Genomic DNA, 18269 nt, shown 5'->3' with positions numbered 1-18269 from the left:
ATTGCTATCGGGGGAGGAGTGTGAGATATTAAATGAAATAAACATAGTGAGAGAGGAAGTATTAAGAGGTTTAGCAGCTTTAAAAGTAGATAAATCCCCAGGCCCGGATGAAATGTATCCTAGGCTGTTAAGTGAAGCAAAAGAGGAAATAGCAGAGGCCCTGACCATCATTTTTCAATCCTCTCTGGCTTCAGGTGTGGTACTGGAGGACTGCTAATGTGGTACCCTTGTTTAAAAAGGGAGAAAAGGATAGACCGAGTAATTACAGGCCAGTCAGCCTAACCTCGGTGGTGGGAAAATTATTGGAAAGAATTCTGAAGGACAGGATAAATCTTCATTTAGAAAGACATGGATTAATCAAGGATAGTCAGCACGGATTTGTTAAGGGAAGGTCGTGTCTGAGGAGGTAACAAGGCGGGTAGATGAGGGTAGTGTGTTTTAATGTAGTGTATATGGACTTTAGCAAGGTTTTTGATGAGGTTCCACATGGCAGACTAGTCACGAAGTTAAAAGCCCATGGGATCCAGGGCAAAGTGTCAAGTTGGATTCAAAACTGGCTCGGAGACAGGAAGCAGAGGGTAATGGTTGATGGGTGTTTTTGTGACTGAAAGGCTGTTTCCAGTGCGGTTCCGCAGGGCTCAGTACTAGGCCCCTTGCTTTTTGTGGTATATATCAATGAACTAGACTTGAATATAGGGGATATGATAAAGAAGTTGGCAGATGATCCTAAAATCGGCTGTGTGGTTGATACTGAAGAAGGAAGCTGTAGATGCCAGGAAGATACCAATAAATTGGTCAGATGGGCAGAACAATGGCAAATGGAATTCAATCTGGAGAAGTGTGAGGTAATGAATTTGGGGAGGGCTAACAAGGAAAGAGAATGCACATTAAATGGTAGGACACTGAGTAGTGTAGAGGAACAAAGGAACCTTGGAGTGCATGTCCACAGATCCCTGAAGGTAGCAGGCCAAGTAGTTAAGAAGGCATACGGAATGCTTGCCTTTATTAGCCGTGGCATAGAATACAAGAGCAGGTGGGTTATGCTTCAACTGTATAAAACACTAGTTAGGCCTTGGCTAGAGTACTGCGTGCAGTTCTGGTCACCTCTTTACAGGAAAGATGTGATTGCACTAGAGAGGGTACAGAGGAGATTTACAAGGATGTTGCCGGGAGTAGAAAATCTTAGTTATGAGGAAAGACTGGATAGGCTGGGTCTGTTTTCCTTGGAACAGAGGAGGCTGAGGGGAGCCCTTATTGAGGTGTATAAAATTATATGGGGCATAGATAAAGTGGATAGAAAGGACCTATTTCCCTTAGCGGGGTCAAAAACCAGGGAGCACAGATTTAAAGTAATTGTTGGAAGGTTTAGAGGGGGTTTGAGGGGATATTTCTTCACCCAGAGGGTTGTGAGGGTCTGGAACTCACTGCCTGAAAGGGTGGTAGAGGCAGGAACCCTAACCACATTTAGTACTTGGATGTGCACTTGGGATGCTCTAACCTGCAGGGCTACGGACCAAGAGCTGGGAAGTGGGATTAGGCTGGATAGCTCTTTGTTGGCTGGCGCGGACAAGATGGGCCGAAATGGCCTCCTTCCGTGCTGTAACTTTCTATGATGTCAGAACTTATTTCCAGGTGCCCATAACAGTGACTTGAAACAGACCTTGGTGACTTTCATCCATTCGACACTTGTTTCATTTTTAGAAATGATTAAGTTCATCCAGTGAGTATCTGTGCCATACAGACCCAAGAAGGTCCCAAGTTCGATTCCCAGTCTGTGCTGAGTTGGTTAGCTCAGCTAGGCAAAAGTGCTACAGTTTTTGAAGTCATTGGGTGAGAACAGGATCGGGCCAGCCTCCTGCGCTGGAAGAGTTTGTTGTCAAGGCTCACAAATGAATAATTGCCACTTGGGTGGGGTACGAAAAGGTGCTCACTGTACATGGAGCTATACCCTAGCAAAGAGTTGATATCTTCAGGAATGGAAGGATAAAACAATTGATGAATGATGGGGAGGGCATGCTACTCCTGATAATTGTGTAGCCTTGTATTTAAAAAGTATGTATGATGAGAGTGCCCTTAAATAACAAATTTGTAGCATATTGAACACTTAACTGATGCATGCTACTTAAAATGTTTTGTACCAACACAAAAGGCTCGTCTGTTGCTTGCTTTATAACGTAAACCTATTTGAAGTTGCGCTAAATCATTGACGGTTGATCTCTTCTACATTTACATAACTTTTGAACATATCCCTTCAATCTTTGCTTTTATTCTTACTTGATGCCTGGTTTCACCCTTTTCCTCACCCCCACCCCCCCTTCCACTTTGTAAAGTGCTGTGGCACATCTTAAAAGGCACTGTACAAGTGTGTTGCCATTGACTGTATACAGGGCTTTTACATCAATTTTTTTGAACTGCCTTGTGGATCAAACAGAACTGGCCCTTTGCAGTTGGAAAATGCCCTTCATATTACACTTTAAAAGGTGGGGTCAGACTAAGAGAGAATACAAGAAGGTCTAAGATAGGTTTACAGTGCATGTGTGTGAATGCATGAAGTGTGGTAAATAAGGTTGGTGAGCTGCAGGCGCAAATAGGCACATGGGGATATGATGTCATGGCGATAATGGAGACCTGGCTCAAAAAGGGGCAGGGTTGGGTACTAAATATTCCTGGATATAAGGTGTTCAGGAAAGATAGGGAAGGAAAGAAAGGAGGTAGGGTGGCAGTATTGATTAAGGAGAATATTAGTGCTGGAGCGAGAGGGTGTCCTGGAGTCATCAAGGACAGAATCTATTTGGTTAGAGTTGAGAAACAATAGAGGTGCCATTATACTACTAGAGTGTATTCTATAGGCCACCAACTAGTGGGAAAGATAAAGAGCAAATTTGCAGGGAAATTCGAGGTGCAAGAATTATAGAGTAGTGCTAATGGGGGACTTCAACTATCCTAATATAGATTGGGATAGTAATAGTGTAAAGGGCAGAGAGGGGGAAGAATTTCCAAAGTGTTAAGGAGAACTTTCTTGATCAGCACGTTTCTGGCCCAATGAGGAAGGAGGCATTGCTGGATCTGGTTCTGAGGAATGAGGTGGGTCAAGTAGGACAAGTGTCAGTAGGGGAACATTTAGGGAACAGTGATCACAGCATCATAAGGTTTAGACGAGCTATGGAAAAGGACAGGGAGCAATCTAGAGTAAAAATACTTAGTTGGAGGAAGGCAAATTTCAGTGGGTTGAAAATTGATCTGGCCCAGGTAAATTGGAATCAAAGATTGGCAGGTAAAACTAATCGAACAATGGGCTGCCTTTAAAGAGGAGATGGTTCGGGTACAGTCGAGGTACATTCCCATGAGGAGGAAAGGTAGGGCAACCAAAGCCAGAGCTCCCTAGATGACGAAAGAGATAGAGTAAGATGAAGCAGAACAAGGGGGCATATGACAGATGTCAGGTTGAGAATACAAGCGAGAACCAGGCTAAATATAGAAAGTTCAGAGGGGAAGTGAAAAAGGAAATAAGAGGGGCAAGGAGGGAGTATGAGAATAGATTGGCAGCTAACCTAAAAGGGAAACCAAAATTAGTCTTTAGGCATATAAATAGTAAACGGGTAGCAAGAGGAGGGGTGGGGCCAATTAGGGACCAAAATGGAGACCTACTGTAAGATTAGGAATCACAGGCTCACACAGATTACCCAACAGGGCTTTAGAAGTTGTAAGGCTTTTATTAAAGAGCTACAGTTTTAAAGCATAATCAGATATTACATATGGTTTAAGCCGAGTATAATAGACATACAACCTGTGACCGTAGGAGTGATCTACGACTCCCGAATTGGAATGCCACGACCGGACAGATGAAGAGGCAGTACGGTGGTCTCGGATTGGGTGGATTCCTGCAGTCTGTTGCAGCGGTCACTTCCATTGGGTCATCTCTCAAGCTGCTGGAGGTGTTAGGCCATCAGCCACCTCAGAGGCTAAACTTGACCAAGGTGTTAGGCCGTAGCCACCTCGGAGAAGCCTTCGCCCCTGACTGCCGGATTTCCCCTGTCGGTCATCTATATTTATAGTTATTTCGGTGGGCTGGTAATCACCTGGTGTCAATCATTTGATCCCCATCCTATTGTCCAATTGTGAAGCGGGAAGGCATCCCTCACCGTCCCTTTCTGCATGGCTGACAAGGCCTCCCTCTTATCTTTCTGAGGAATGTTTTGTTATGTTTCTTTAAGGACATTTTATGACTTTTCGGCTCCATTTTTGCCTATTATCCCACCACCCTGTGATGTTTTGCATTTTACGATTCCCCTATCACTTCTATTTGTCTTTTGATGCTTGATATTCGACCTTGCTGGCATTTATGCTGTCTGTTCCCGGTTGCATGTTGTCAGTCTCTGTTCTAAGAATTAAAACCCATCTTTGAATCTAACTACGCATGGAGGTAGAGGGCATAGCTGAGGTACTAAACGAGTACTTTGTATCTGTCTTTACCAAGGAAGAAGATGCTGCCAAAGTCATAGTGAAAGAGGATGGGATAAAAATCGAGGAGGAGGAGGTACTAGAAAGGCTGGCTGCACTTTAAAGTTGATAAGTCACCAGGACTGGATGGGATGCATCCTAGGATGCTGAGGGAAGTAAAGGTGGAAATTGCGGCGGTACTGGCCATAATCTTCCAGTCCTTCTTGGATATGGGGCTGGTGCCAGAGGACTAGAGAATTGCAAATGTTACACCCTTGTTCAAAAAGAGTGCAAGGATAAACCCAGCAACTACAGACCCAGTCAGTTTAACCTCTGTAGTGGGGAAGCTTTTAGAAACGATAATCCGGGACAAAATTAACAGTCACTTGGACAAATATGGATTAATTAATGAAAGTCAGCATGGATTTGTCAAAAGCAAATTGTGTTTAACTAACTTGATTGAGTTTTTTGATGAGGTAACCGCGAGGGTTAATGAGGGCAATGCAGTTGATGTGGTGTACATGGACTTCCAAAAGACGTTTGATAAAGTGGTACATAACAGGCTTGCCAGCAAAGTTGAAGCCCGTGAAATAAAAGGGACAGTGACAGCATGGATACGAAATTGGCTAAGTGACAGGAAACAGTAGTGGTGAACGGTTGTTTTTCAGACTGGAGGATGGTGTACAGCGGTCTTCCCCAGGGGTCAGTACTAGGACCACTGCTTTTCTTGATGTATATTAATGACTTAGACTTTGGTGTACAGGGCACAATTTCAAAATTTGCAGATGAGACAATACTTAGAAGTATAGTGAACAGTGAGGAGGATAGTGATAGACTTCAAGAAGACATGGTGGAATGGGCAGATATGTAGATGATGAAATTGAATGCAGAAAAGTGCGAAGTGATACATTTTGGTACAGGAAACTTTGTTATATCTGGCACTGACGGGACCGAGCTGTTGCCGATCTATCAAAACTGCCGGACATACAAAGTTAATGTTGAAGCATACGGAGATTTTCATCTCCGTATCTGACAACAAATACTGTTGCTTAGCAACAGCTTCAAACAGTCGGCCCATACCTTGAAGCGTCTCTGTAGCTTAGCAACAGCTTCAGAGAGACTTTCCAAAGCCTGACTGTTGGGGAAAAAAAAGCCACGAGAAGAAAAACAACCTAACAGAACGGCTCCTGATTTCTGCCGGTAGATCGAGGTTTCCGGACATACAACCTCCAGATAAACCAAAGTCTCCTGTAGGAAGAACGAGGAGCGGCAATATAAACTTAAAAGGTACAATTCTAAAGTAGGTGCATGAACAGAGACGCCTGGGGGTATATGTGCACAAATCGTTGAAGGTGGCAGGGCAGGTTGAGAAAGTGGTTAAAAAAGCTTGCGGGATCCTGGGCTTCATGAATAGAGGTGTAGAGTACAAAAGCAAGGAAGTTATGATGAACCTTTATAAAGCACTAGTTTAGCCTCAACTGGTGTATTGTGTCCAATTCTGGGCGCTGCACTTTAGGAAGGATGTGAAGGCCTTAGAGAGGGTGCAGAAAAAATTTACAAGAATGGTTCCAGGGATGAGGGACTTCAGTTACGTGGATAGACTGGAGAAGCTGGGGTTGTTCTCCTTGGAGCAGAGAAGGTTGAGAGGAGATTTGATAGAGGTGTTCAAAATCATGAGGGGGGTCTAGACAGGGTAGATAGAGAGAAAGTGTTCCAATTGGTGAAAGGATTGAGAACCAGAGGACACAGATTTATGGTGACTGGCAGAAGAACCAAAGGCGACATGAGGGGAAACTTTTTTACGCAGCGAGTGGTTAGGATCTGGAATGCAATGCCTGAAAGGGTGGTGGAAGCAGATTAAATTGTGGCTTTCAAAAGGGAATTGGATAAGTACCTGAAGGGAAAAAAATTGCAGAGCTACAGGGAAAGGGCAGGGGAGTGAGATTAGCTGAAGTGCTCTTGCAGAGAGCTGGCACGGGCTCAATGGGCCGAATGGCCTCCTTATGTGCTATAACCATTCTGATTCTATGAATGTTCATTTGGATGACTTCCTAAGGTCATTGGCATCAAAATATTTTAAAGGGAGGTTGGCACCTGTAACTTTACATTTCTTTGTGGCACCAGCACACCCTACAGTGTATGGATGACTCATCAAATCAAAGAATGCAAAAGACAATTTGTCTTTTTGTTTGGCTTCTGTACATGAAATTGGGTGAATATCTGTCAGAATGGGGGATGATTGGCTAAGGTGGAGTGTCCCTTCTACATTGACTCACAAATAGTTGTATGGAGCAGCCTGATGCCTCGGGCAGAAAAGGCAATTTCCTAATACTTCAGAGACTCTGGCTGACTATAATTACTGTAATGAGATATTGGTGTACTACTATCATGATGGTGAAATGTTAAGGAATTTTGATTAGTGTCTTATCTCGTGCAGTGGCATGCAAGTCTGTGAAAAACTATCCAGTTTGCCATCTATGGTTTATTTATAGTATTCTTAATCAGCTCTTGGCCAGAATGGATTAGTGCTTCTGTTTACTTATCACACTTTTAGACCTTCAGAATGATTTAAATCTATAATACATTAAAAATGGCTGCATCATTCCATCAGTACTGTACATGTAGGTAGTGCTGTTGAGGGTAACATTTTTTGAAGCATTGAATACAATGGAGCTCAAGTAATTTTGCACGACAGCCCCACTATGCTCTTAAACGCGGCCCTCCAGCCACGCCCAAACTCCTCTTCAGCAAAATACGCCAAGAAGCCATAAAAATAAATTAAATCCCCTAATGTCCCCATGGGCATAAAAGAGAAAATTGGTAGTTATAATAATGTTGAGGAAACACGTATAAATGGCCCAGATGAGAACCACTGAAAACTGTAACATTGTGAAATGGTGAGGAAAAACCGAATCCCTTCCCTCCAAAAAAAACCTGGAACCACTGTACTCTGCCGCACCCCACACTGAAATTAAACTGGCTTAAACACCACCAAGAGACACACCTCACCAACGTTCCCTCTAAGCTATGCGGCCGCGCAGCTGTTTGCCAGTCCCATGCAGTCTGGGACCTGCTTTTCCAATGTTAAATTTAGCGCATGTGTGAAATTCTGAATGAGCCGCGCACCCAAAAAAAATTGGGGCGTGGCGATTGCACCCCACCCGCTCCATGAGAGCAACTCCGGCTTTCACCCTGACCTCCCCTGCTGTGAAGTAACTTACATAGGATATACAGAGAACCAGGCTATTCACTCATACCAGTCCATGCCGGCGTTTATGCTCCACTCGAGCTTCCTTGTCTTTCCTCATCTAACTCTATCAGCATAACCCTCTTCCTTTCTCCCTCATATGCTTATCTAACTGCCCCTTAAATGCATCTGTATTATTCGCTTCAACCACTCCCTGTGGTAGCGAGTTCCACATCCTCACCATTCTCTGGGTTAAGAAGTTTCTTCTGAATTCCCTATTTGATTTCTTGGTGACTATCTTATATTGATGACCTCTAGTTTTGCTCTTCCCCACAAGTGGAAACGCACTCTTTCATAATTTTAAAGACCTCTATTAGGTCACCTCTCAGCCTTCTCTTTTCAAGAGAAAAGAGACCCAGCCTGTTCATCCTTTCCTGATAGTTATACCCTCACATTTCTGGTATCATCCTTGTAAATCGTCTCTGCACCCTCTCCAGTGCTTCTATCCTTTTTTATAATATGGTGAACTGAATTGTACACAGTATTCCAAGTGTGGTCTAACCAAGGTTCGATACAAGTTTAGCATAACTTCTCTACTTTTCAATTCTATCTCTCTAGGAATAAACCCTAGTGCTTAGTTTGCTTTTTTTATGGCTTTGTTAACCTGTGTCGCTACTTTGTGATTTGTGTGTTTGTACTCCCGAGATCCCTTTGCTCCTCTACCCCACCTAGACTCGCGCCCTCCAAGTAATGTAATACTTAACATATTTGTGTTGACATTCATTCACCAATTATATGCCCATTCTGCAAATTTATTAATGTCTTATTAATTTGTTGCCGTCCTCAGTATTGACTATCTTCACCCCCCCCCCCTCCCCACCCCCCAAAAAGTTTTTTTGGTGTCATCTGCAAATTTAGAAATTGTGTTTTTGATTCCAAAGTCTAAATCGTTAATATTAATTGTGAACAACAGTGGTCCCAGCACTGATCCTTGTGGAACACCACTTCCCACCTTCTGCCACTCTGAATAGCTACCCTTTACCTCTGCTTTCTGTCTTCAAGCCAGCTAGCTATCCATTCTGCTACTTGTCCCCGCCTCCGCATTCTCTGACTTTATTCATTAGTCTATTATGTGGTACCTTATCGAAGGCCTTTTGAAAATCTAGATAAATGACATCTACTGCATTACCCTTGTCTACTCTCTGTTACCTCTGCAAAACATTTAGAGGTTGGTCAAGCAACACTTTCCCTTTTGAAATCTATGCTGACTATTCATTTATATTTTTGGTTTCTAGATGTTCTATATTCTCCTTTAGTAGGGATTCCATTATTTTTCCTATCGCCAATTTTAAGCTGACTGGTCTGTAGTTCCCTGGACATGTTCTATCTCCCTTTTTAAACAGGTATTATGTTAGCTATCCACCAGTCCTCTGGCACTACACCCTTTTCTAACGAATTATTAAATATGTGTAATAATGCTTCTGCTATCTCTTCCCTAGATTTGTTTAAAATGTGTGGATGTAATCCATCCAGACAAGGGGTTTTATCCTGAGTTTGATTAGTTTATTTCATACTAGCTGAAGTACCCGGCGGTGCCGAGGGTCTTTTGAGGGCATGTTGTTGGTGGAAGAGAGAGAGAGAGCGACTGGGGGGGAAGAGAGAGAGCGACTGGGGGGGGGGGGGGAAGAGAGGGAGTGACTGGGGGGGAAGAGAGAGAGCAACTGGGGGGGGAAGAGAAGGGTGGGGTGGGTGGGGGGGGAGAAGGGTGGGGTGGGTGGGGGGGGAGAAGGGTGGGTGGGGGGGAGAAGGGTGGGGTGGGTGGGGGGGAGAAGGGTGGGGTGGGTGGGGGGGAGAAGGGTGGGGTGGGTGGGGGGGAGAAGGGTGGGGTGGGTGGGGGGGAGAAGGGTGGGGTGGGTGGGGGGGAGAAGGAGTGGGTGGGGGGGGAGAAGGGTGGAGTGGGTGGGGGGGAGAAGGGTGGGGTGGGTGGGGGGGGAGAAGGGGTGGGTGGGGTGGGAGAAAGGTGGGTGGGGGAGAAAGGGGTGGGTGGGGGAAGGGGGGGTGGGGGAGGAAGTGGGAGGGGGGTGTGGGGGGGAAGGGGGTGTGGGGGGGAAGGGGATGTGGGGGGAAGGGGGGGTGGGGAGAAGGGGTGGGGGTGTGAAGGGGGTGTGGGGTGGTGGGGGGGAAGGGTGGAAAGGGAGGGGGTTTGGGGGGGTGGGGGAAGGAGGTGGGAAAGGGAGGGGGGAAGGGTGGGAAAGGGAGGGGGGGAAGGGTGGGAAAGGGAGGGGGAAGGGGGGAAAGGGAGGGGGGAAGGGGGGGAAAGGGAGCGGGGGGAGCAAGGGGTGGGGAAACATGAAATTTAAAGTACTTATAAAACATTTTTGGTAAATCTTTCTATAACATACACTTTACAACCTCACCAATCTTTTTATTTAAAAAGGGGTGCTCACCTCTCAGTGTGTTGTATCACAAACAATAGCCGCCGCTTGCTTTTCAGTTGGAAAGATTAGGCCCCGCCCACACAGTCGATTGTCTGTCTCCGTCACCAGGACCCGATTTGGAGCACAGAAGCCCCACCCACTCTATGTTCCTGTACTAAGATGGGCGCGCATGCACTCTGTTACACACTGAATCAAAATGGCGTTGCACTGAAACTTTTTGCCCTCCTTGACAAAGATGGCTGCCGTTAACCTGGGGCTGCCAGCAGAAGAAATTTCCTCAGCTGCAAACACAGGATCTTCAGATTATTATTCGGGGCTTGCGACCTACCCCAGTTGCTTATGAAGCCTCCCCACCTACTGACCCCGGGAATGGAGCTGAGGCAGCACACCCTCTCCCCTCTGCCAGTGTTTGTCTCTGTCTAGGCCGGGAGCCTGGGTCTAGAGTTGCGCTGCTGGCAGTTGGAGAAGCCTAGGCCCCGGGCCTGGAAAAACGGTGAAAGGTAGGAGAATTATAGAGGTTAGAGAAAAGATTTACAAATTAATTAACTTTTTTAAAAAACAATTTGTGTTTTAAAAGCAACTTTTTTTTTGCTGGAAATGTAGATTTGAAAAGAAACACGCAGAAAGCGGGAAAAAGAAAGGAAAAGTTTGGAATCAAGATGGCGGCGACTCACCTCGGTTCAGAATGATAAGGCCCGCCCACACACGCACCGATTGGTCAACCGTCAAGTCACTGAACTGTAGGATTGGTCAATCATCACGTCACTCAACTGTAGGATGGCCCGCCCGCGCACACAATGAACCCGCCCCCACTCGATGCAAATGAGCAGATAATGAGAGGAATTTTGAATGTTTTTTGGATACCGTCGGCACAATTTTTGTCGGAGCAAAAAGTAAATACGCCTACAAGAGTCCCCTAATGATGAGCTTTCTTTTGATATAACATATGCGTAGGTACGCTCTATAACTTTTGATTGTATAGCCGGCCAGAGAGACAGACAGATAGACATATCCTTTTATATATATAGATATCTCTCTTTATTTTAAATGCAGTTATCTCATTACTTGGTCCTCTTTCCACATACCCTCCCAGCTGAGAATCAAAAATTGGCCTCTCCCAATTCCTGCCCCCTTGAGAAGCAATTCTGGCTTGTATCTTCTACCCCCAACCCCACCTGTGCCTTTTATCATGGCCTTGGAGCTTATATAGAAACATATGTGCTTGCCAATGTTCCCTCTAATTTTGCACGTGCGCAGTTTTTCTATTAGAATGTCGGCTCAAGCACGCTGCACAGCTTAAAGGAAACGTTGGTGCTTGCCCCATACTTTGGCTGATTTCACCCATGTGTGTCCACCTGTCAAGAAAGAAAGACTTGCATTTCTATAGTGCCTTTCACAACCTCTGGACATCCCAAAATGCTTTACGACCAATTAAGTACTTTTGAAATATAGTCACTGTTCTAATGTAGGAAATGCGGCAACCAATTTGCGCCTGCAAGGTACCACAAACCGCAATGTCGCTGTAGAGTCATAGAGTTTTTCAGCACAGAAAGAGGCCCTTCGGCCCATCGTGTCTGCGCCGCCCATCCCTCCCTGTCCAGTCTAATCCCATTTTCCAGCATTTGGTCCATAGCCTTGTATGCAATGGCATTTCAAGTGCTCATCCAAATGCTTCTTGAATGTTGTGAGGGTTCCTGCCTCTACCACCCTTTCAGGCAGTGAGTTCCAGCTTCCAACCACCCTCTGGGTGAAAAAGTTCCTCCTCAAATCCCCCCTAAATCTCCTGCCCCTTACCCTGAACCTGTGCCCCCTTGTTATTGACCCCCCTACTAAGGGGAAAAGTTCCTCTTTATTTACCCTATCTATGCCCCTCATCATTTTGTACACCTCAATCAGGTCCCCCCTCAGCCTTCTTTGCTCCAAGGAAAACAACCCCAGCCTGTCCAGTCTCTCTTCATAGCTGAGGCGCTCCATCCCAGGTAACATCCTGGTGAATCTTCTCTGCACCCTCTCCAAAGCAATCACATCCTTCCTATAGTGAGGCGACCAGAACTGCACACAGTACTCCAGCTGTGGCCTCACCAGCGTTTTGTACAGCTCCATCATAACCTCCCTGCTCTTATATTCTATGCCTCTGCTAATGAAGGCAAGTATCCCATAAGCCTTTTTAACCACCTTATCTACCTGTTCCGCTGCCTTCAGGGAATTATGTACATGTACACCAAGGTCCCTCTGACCCTCTGTACTTCCTAGGGTCCTACCACTCATTGTGTATTCCCTTGCCTTATTTGTCCGTCCAAAATGCATCACCTCGCACTTTTCCGGGTTAAATTCCATTTGCCACTTTTCCGCCCATCTGACCAACCCGTTAATATTGTCCTGCAGCCTGAGGCTTTCCTCCTCGCAATTTACCACCCCACCAATTTTCGTGTCATCCGCGAACTTACTGATCATACCCTTTACATTCTCATCCAAATCATTAATGTAGATCACAAACAGCAAGGGACCCAGCACCGATCCCTGAGGTACCCCACTGGACACAGGCTTCCAGTCACAAAAGCAACCTTCGACCATCACCCTCTGCCTCCTGCCACTCAGCCAGTTTAGGATCCAACGCGCCAAGGCCCCCTGGATCCCATGGGCTCTTACCTTCTTGACCAGTCTCCTATGCGGGACCTTGTCAAAAGCTTTACTGAAGTCCATGTAAACCACATCCACAGCATTTCCCTCATCCACACACCTAGTCACCCCCTCGAAAAATTCAATCAGATTGGTCAGACATGATTTACCCTTGACAAAGCCATGCTGACTATCCCCGATTAATCCTTGCCTCTCCAAGTGGAGACTAATTTTGTCCCTCAGAATTTTTTCCAATAATTTCCCTACCACAGATGTTAGGCTCACTGGCCTGTAATTCCCTGGTTTATCCCTGCTACCCTTCTTGAATAATGGTACTACATTAGCTGTTCTCCAGTCCTCTGGTACATCCCCTGTGGCCAGAGAGGTTCTGAAAATTTGTGTCAGAGCCCCTGCAATCTCCTCCTTTGCCTCACACAACAGCCTGGGATACATCTCGTCCGGGCCTGGGGATTTATCCACTTTTTGGCCTGCTAAAACCGCAAGTACCTCCTCCCTCTCGATGCTAATATGTTCAAGTATGTCACAGTCCCCTTGCCCGACTTCTATATCTACATCGTCTTTCTCCATAGTGAACACTGAGGCAAAAAATTCATTTAAAACCCCACCTACTTCATCTGGCTCTACACACAGCTTGCCACTTTGGTCCCTAATGGGCCCTACCCTTTCCCTGGTTATCCTCTTGCCCTTAATATACTTATAAAACATCTTAGGATTTTCCTTTATTTTGCTCGCCAGTGTTATTTCATGGCCCCTCCTCGCCCTCCTAATTTCCTTTTTAAGTATGCCCCTGCACCTCCTATACTCCTCTAGGGCTTCCACCGTCTTTTGTAACTGCCAAAAGCCCCCCTTTTTTTCCTAATGCGTTTTTGTATATCCTTTGTCATCCAAGGTTCCCTTTGCTTGTTGGTCCCACCCTTGACCTTTACAGGAACATGTTGGTGTTGTACTCTCTCTATTTCCCTTCTGAAAGCCTCCCACTGTTTTGATGTGGATTTTCCTATAAGTAGCTGCTCCCAGTCCACTTTTGCCAGATCCTGTCTTATCTTATTAAAATCGGCCTTCCCCCAATTTAGAACCCTGATTTCCGGGCCGTCTTTGTCTTTTTCCATGACCACCTTAAATCTCACCGAATTGTGGTCACTATCGCCAAAATGCTCTCCTACAGACACTTCCACCACCTGCCCGGCTACATTCCCTAGAATTAGGTCCAGTACCGCCCCCTCTCTTGTAGGACTTTCTACATGTTGGCTCAAAAAGCTTTCCTGGATGCACTTTAAGAATTCTGCTCCCTCCAAGCCTTTCACCCTCTGACTATCCCAATTTATATTGGGGAAGTTGAAATCCCCCACTATTACTACCCTATTATTTTCACACTTTTCTGATATCTGCCTGCATATCTGTTCCTCTATCTCCCCCTGACTGTTTGGGGGCCTATAGTACACTCCCAGCAAGGTGCTTGACCCCTTTTTGTTTTTAAGTTCTACCCATATGGCCTCATTAGAGGAACCCGCTAATATATCATCCCTCCTTACAGCAGTAATAGACTCCTTAATTAATATTGCAACACCCCCTCCCCTTTTACACCCCCCTCTGTCTCGCCTGAAGATTCTATACCCCGGAATATTTAGCTGCCAGTCCTGACCCTCCCTCAACCATGTCTCCGTGATAGCAACAATATCGTACTCCCATGTGTTCAACAACAACTTCAGTTCATCCACCTTATTTGCAAGACTCCTTGCATTAAAATAAATGCCTTCCAGCCCTGCCATATTCCCTTTTGCCTTCACATCTTTGCTCTGCCTTCCCTGCTGACTTGTTTTTTCCTCCTTATTTGGCTGTACATCACCCCCTACTATAGCTCCACTCTGTATCCCATCCCCCTGCCGAATTAGTTTAAACCCCCCCCAGCAGTGCTAGCAAACCTCCCCGCAAGGATATTGGTTCCCCTCTGGTTCAGGTGTAAACCGTCCGACTTGTACAAGTCCCACCTTTCCCAGAAGCAGACCCAGTGATCCAGGAAACTAAAGCCCTCCCTCCTGCACCATCCCTTTAGCCACGCATTCATCTGTTCTATCCTCCTATTCCTATACTCACTAGCACGTGGCACCGGCAGTAATCCAGAGATTACAACCTTTGAGGTCCTGCTCCTTAATCTTGCCCCTAGCTCCCTAAATTCTTGCTGCAGGACCTCATCCCTCTTTTTACCTATGTCGTTGGTACCAATGTGGACCACGACCTCTGGCTGTTCACCCTCCCCCTCCAGAATGCCCTGCAGCCGCTCAGTGACATCCTTGACCCTGGCACCAGGGAGGCAACAAACCATCCTGGATTCACGTCTACGGCCACAGAAACGCCTATCTGTTCCCCTTACTATAGAATCCCCTACGACTATTGCTCTCCCACTCCTTTTCCTCCCCTCCTGGGCAGCAGGAGCGCCCCCAGTGCCAGGAAGCTGGCTGCTGCTGCCTTCCCCTGGTGAGTCATTCCCCCCAACAGTATCCAAAACGGTATACTTGTTTGAGAGGGGAATGGTCACAGGGGTTTCCTGCACTACCTGCCTACTTCTATTGCTCCGCCTGGTGGTCACCCATTTCCTTTCTTCCTGTGCAGCCCTTCCCTGCGGTGTGACCAACTCACTAAACGTGCTATCCACGAACTTCCCAGCCTCGTGAATGCTCCACAACCCATCCACCCGCAGCTCCAGCTCCTCAATGCGGTCTGCTAATAGCTGCAGATGGATGCATTTCCTGCACACGTAGTCACCAGGGGCAGTGCCCCTGAATTCCCACATGGAGCAGGAGGAGCACATCACGGGGCTGGGCTCTCCTGGCATGACTTTCCCCTTAATTAATTTAAATTAATTTACTATCACCAGTTAAAGATATCTCTAAGGCTCTTGTATAGTCTACCAACAGTACCTGCTACACCAGAAAAGACCCTAGTAACGATAAACTACAGAGTTAAAGTTTAAAAAAGAGAAATACTCACCAACCAATCACTTACCTGCTCCCTGGTGACGTCACACACTGACTATTTTTTACCTCTCTCCCCGCTGCGGAGTTGGTATGCCTCGCTGGTCGTGGGTTTTTATACCCAGCTGCTCCTCCTCTGCTCCCGCTGCTCCGAGTGCTCTCGGGCCTCGCTGGTCGTGGGTTTTTATACCCAGCTGCTCCTCCTCTGCTCCCGCTGCTCCGAGTGCTCTCGGGCCTCGCTGGTCGTGGGTTTTTATACCCAGCTGCTCCTCCTCTGCTCCCGCTGCTCCGAGTGCTCGCTCCCGCTGCTCCGAGTGGGACTTGAACCCATAACCTTCCGACTCGGAGACGAGAGTGCTACCAACTGAGCCACTGGCTAATGCAGAACTAACTGGGCTCAACTTCAATATTGAGTAGAGTGCTAATTGTGGTGTATGTAACCTGTTCCACCTTAAGAGAACTTAAGCCTGTTCCACCTTAAGAGATGTACTACTTTCTCTGGCTGCTGTATACGTAATACCGGTGGTGACCACCGGTATATAAGTACTGTGTAGTGATATTGCTGTTAGTATAGCCCTGACCTCCAACTAGTAAAGACCTGTTGAAACGTTATTCTTGTAGTCTGTGTCAGTAATTAATCTTAAATACAACTAGAACACACAGACTTAACAGTGGCGACGAGTCCGATTCTTACCCTGCGGCAGTTTATATCCACGGCGGCTTCGTCCACAGAACGGGCGTCGAAGAGAGGCATCCACCCTCATCACCCTGCTGGAAGACACGTCGCGCGGCAGGCATCGAGAACCCAGAGTGCAGAAGATATCCTGAACTCGAAGCCTCCATCAACGGCAGTCAGCTATCTTCCTTCTACCTCGGTGGTGGGTAAGCCAGTCAGCGATGCGAGCAGAAAGTCGGCCGCGTTGGCTGTACAGACGGGGAGGGAAGACGAAGGAATAAGGGCGGTGAGATCGATCGCGACCGGAGATAAGGGCCGGGCCGCATTCGGGCCAAAAGGCACAGCGCGGGGACATCGATCGCGGCTGGTGATAAGGGCCGGGCCGCATTCGGGCCAAAAAGGCGCAGCGTCTGGGGCGACTGAAGGCGCGAGAGCCGCGGTGAAGGCGAACGCAGCCGGTGCTAATAACCGGGCTGCAAGAAGGGCTGCGAGGCGCGACATCGGGGAAGCGCGAATGCCCGAGGGAGCCGCGGTGAAGCGGAGACAGCGTCGGGGGAGTTACTAACCGCTGGGAAAGGGGAGCAGCAGCGGCACGCCAAACGCCATTGCAGCCAGCGGGTGAAGAAGGCGAGCGCGGGAAAGACCGCCAAGCGCGGGAAACCGCCATTTTGTAGGCGGAGGACGAAGACAAGAGCGGGAAGCCGCCATCTTGGAAAAAGGGAAATCACTAAAAAAAATTGCAACGATGCCTAAACATGGGAACATTAATACCTTTGATAGCGACATCGAAGATTGGGCCACGTATGTAGAACGCATACAAAATTATTGTAAAGCAAATAAAATCCCAGATGATGAGAAAGCACTAACTTTATTAAACTTAATGGGTGCGAAGACATACGGGCAATTGAAACACCTTTTATCACCAGATGAACCGGCGGAGAAGACGTTCGAGGAGATTGTTACTGTCCTGAGAAATCATCTAAACCCCACGCCGCTGATGCTAGCGGAACGATTTAAATTTTACAGCAGAAAGCAGCTGAAAGATTAAAGCAATGCTGAATATTTAATGGAATTGCGTAAGCTAGCAAAGTACTGTCAGTTTGGAACGGGACTAACAGATGCGCTAAGAGATAAATTTGTGTGTGGATTATTAAAAGAAGATACACAAAAGCGACTGCTCAAGGAGAATGAGCTGACGCTTGAGAAAGCGGTCACTATGGCAGCATCACACGAAGCCGCAGCGAGAGGCACGGCAGTAATGCAGCTACGGTCACCGGAACTCAGTACAAATCAATTGGTTTTGAGTACTGTAAAATGTTATCGTTGTGGAAAGACAACGCACGATCAGAACCAGTGTTGGTTTAAAAACCAAGACTGCAGAACGTTTGGCAGGCTTGGCCACATAGCTAAAGTATGCCGGTCAGGAAAGAAGACCAGCAACAAAAAGTCACCGCAAGGAAAATACATAAAGGTACACAAGGTGACAAAGAACAGTTCGAACGAACAGATGTCAGATTCAGACGCCAGCAGTAATGAACTGGGTAGCTTAAGAGTACACAACGTTGGTAAGGATGCAGATCTCCAGACAATTTGGGTCACTCTTCAGATAGCAGGAGTCCAAGTAAAGATGGAATTGGACACTGGATCGGCATTGACGGTCATGAATAAGAAAGATTACAAAAGGTTATTCCAACATATTCCCCTACGGGATACGGAGATTATATTGAAAACATACACGGGGCAAAGAGTGTACCCCATCGGAAAGATAGAGGTAAAAGTGGTCCACAAGGGCAAAGAAAGCCAAGTAATGGACTTATATGTGCTACCTGAAGGAGGTCCACCACTACTGGGACGGGAGTGGATTAGGAAAATGAATATGGACTGGCACTCCTTAAAGGCACTAACGGTAGATTCCA

The 18269-nt window shown here is 46.7% G+C and overlaps 1 protein-coding gene across 5 annotated transcripts in view; it reads left to right on the top strand.

The window, feature by feature from the left end:
* The window catches only part of cbfb (core-binding factor subunit beta), a 164688-nt gene that overhangs the window by 93765 nt on the left and 52654 nt on the right, over nt 1–18269 (top strand). For 3 of the 5 annotated variants that reach the window (XM_085991158.1, XM_085991155.1, XM_085991154.1), the window contains one exon: nt 4478–4537. The exons of the other annotated variants lie outside the window; for them this stretch is intronic. In XM_085991158.1, coding sequence (XP_085847284.1) covers nt 4478–4537 — 60 coding nt within the window. The remainder of the gene's footprint in view (nt 1–4477; nt 4538–18269) is intronic. 5 annotated transcript variants of the gene reach the window in all.

This window comes from Somniosus microcephalus, chromosome 6 (genome assembly GCF_052327205.1).
Source record: "Somniosus microcephalus isolate GS21.2 chromosome 6, FLI_Smic_1.0, whole genome shotgun sequence".
NCBI classification, from domain to species: domain Eukaryota; kingdom Metazoa; phylum Chordata; class Chondrichthyes; order Squaliformes; family Somniosidae; genus Somniosus; species Somniosus microcephalus.
The sequence above is the reverse complement of the archived record's forward strand: the minus strand, read 5'-3'. Positions and strand labels throughout refer to the sequence as shown.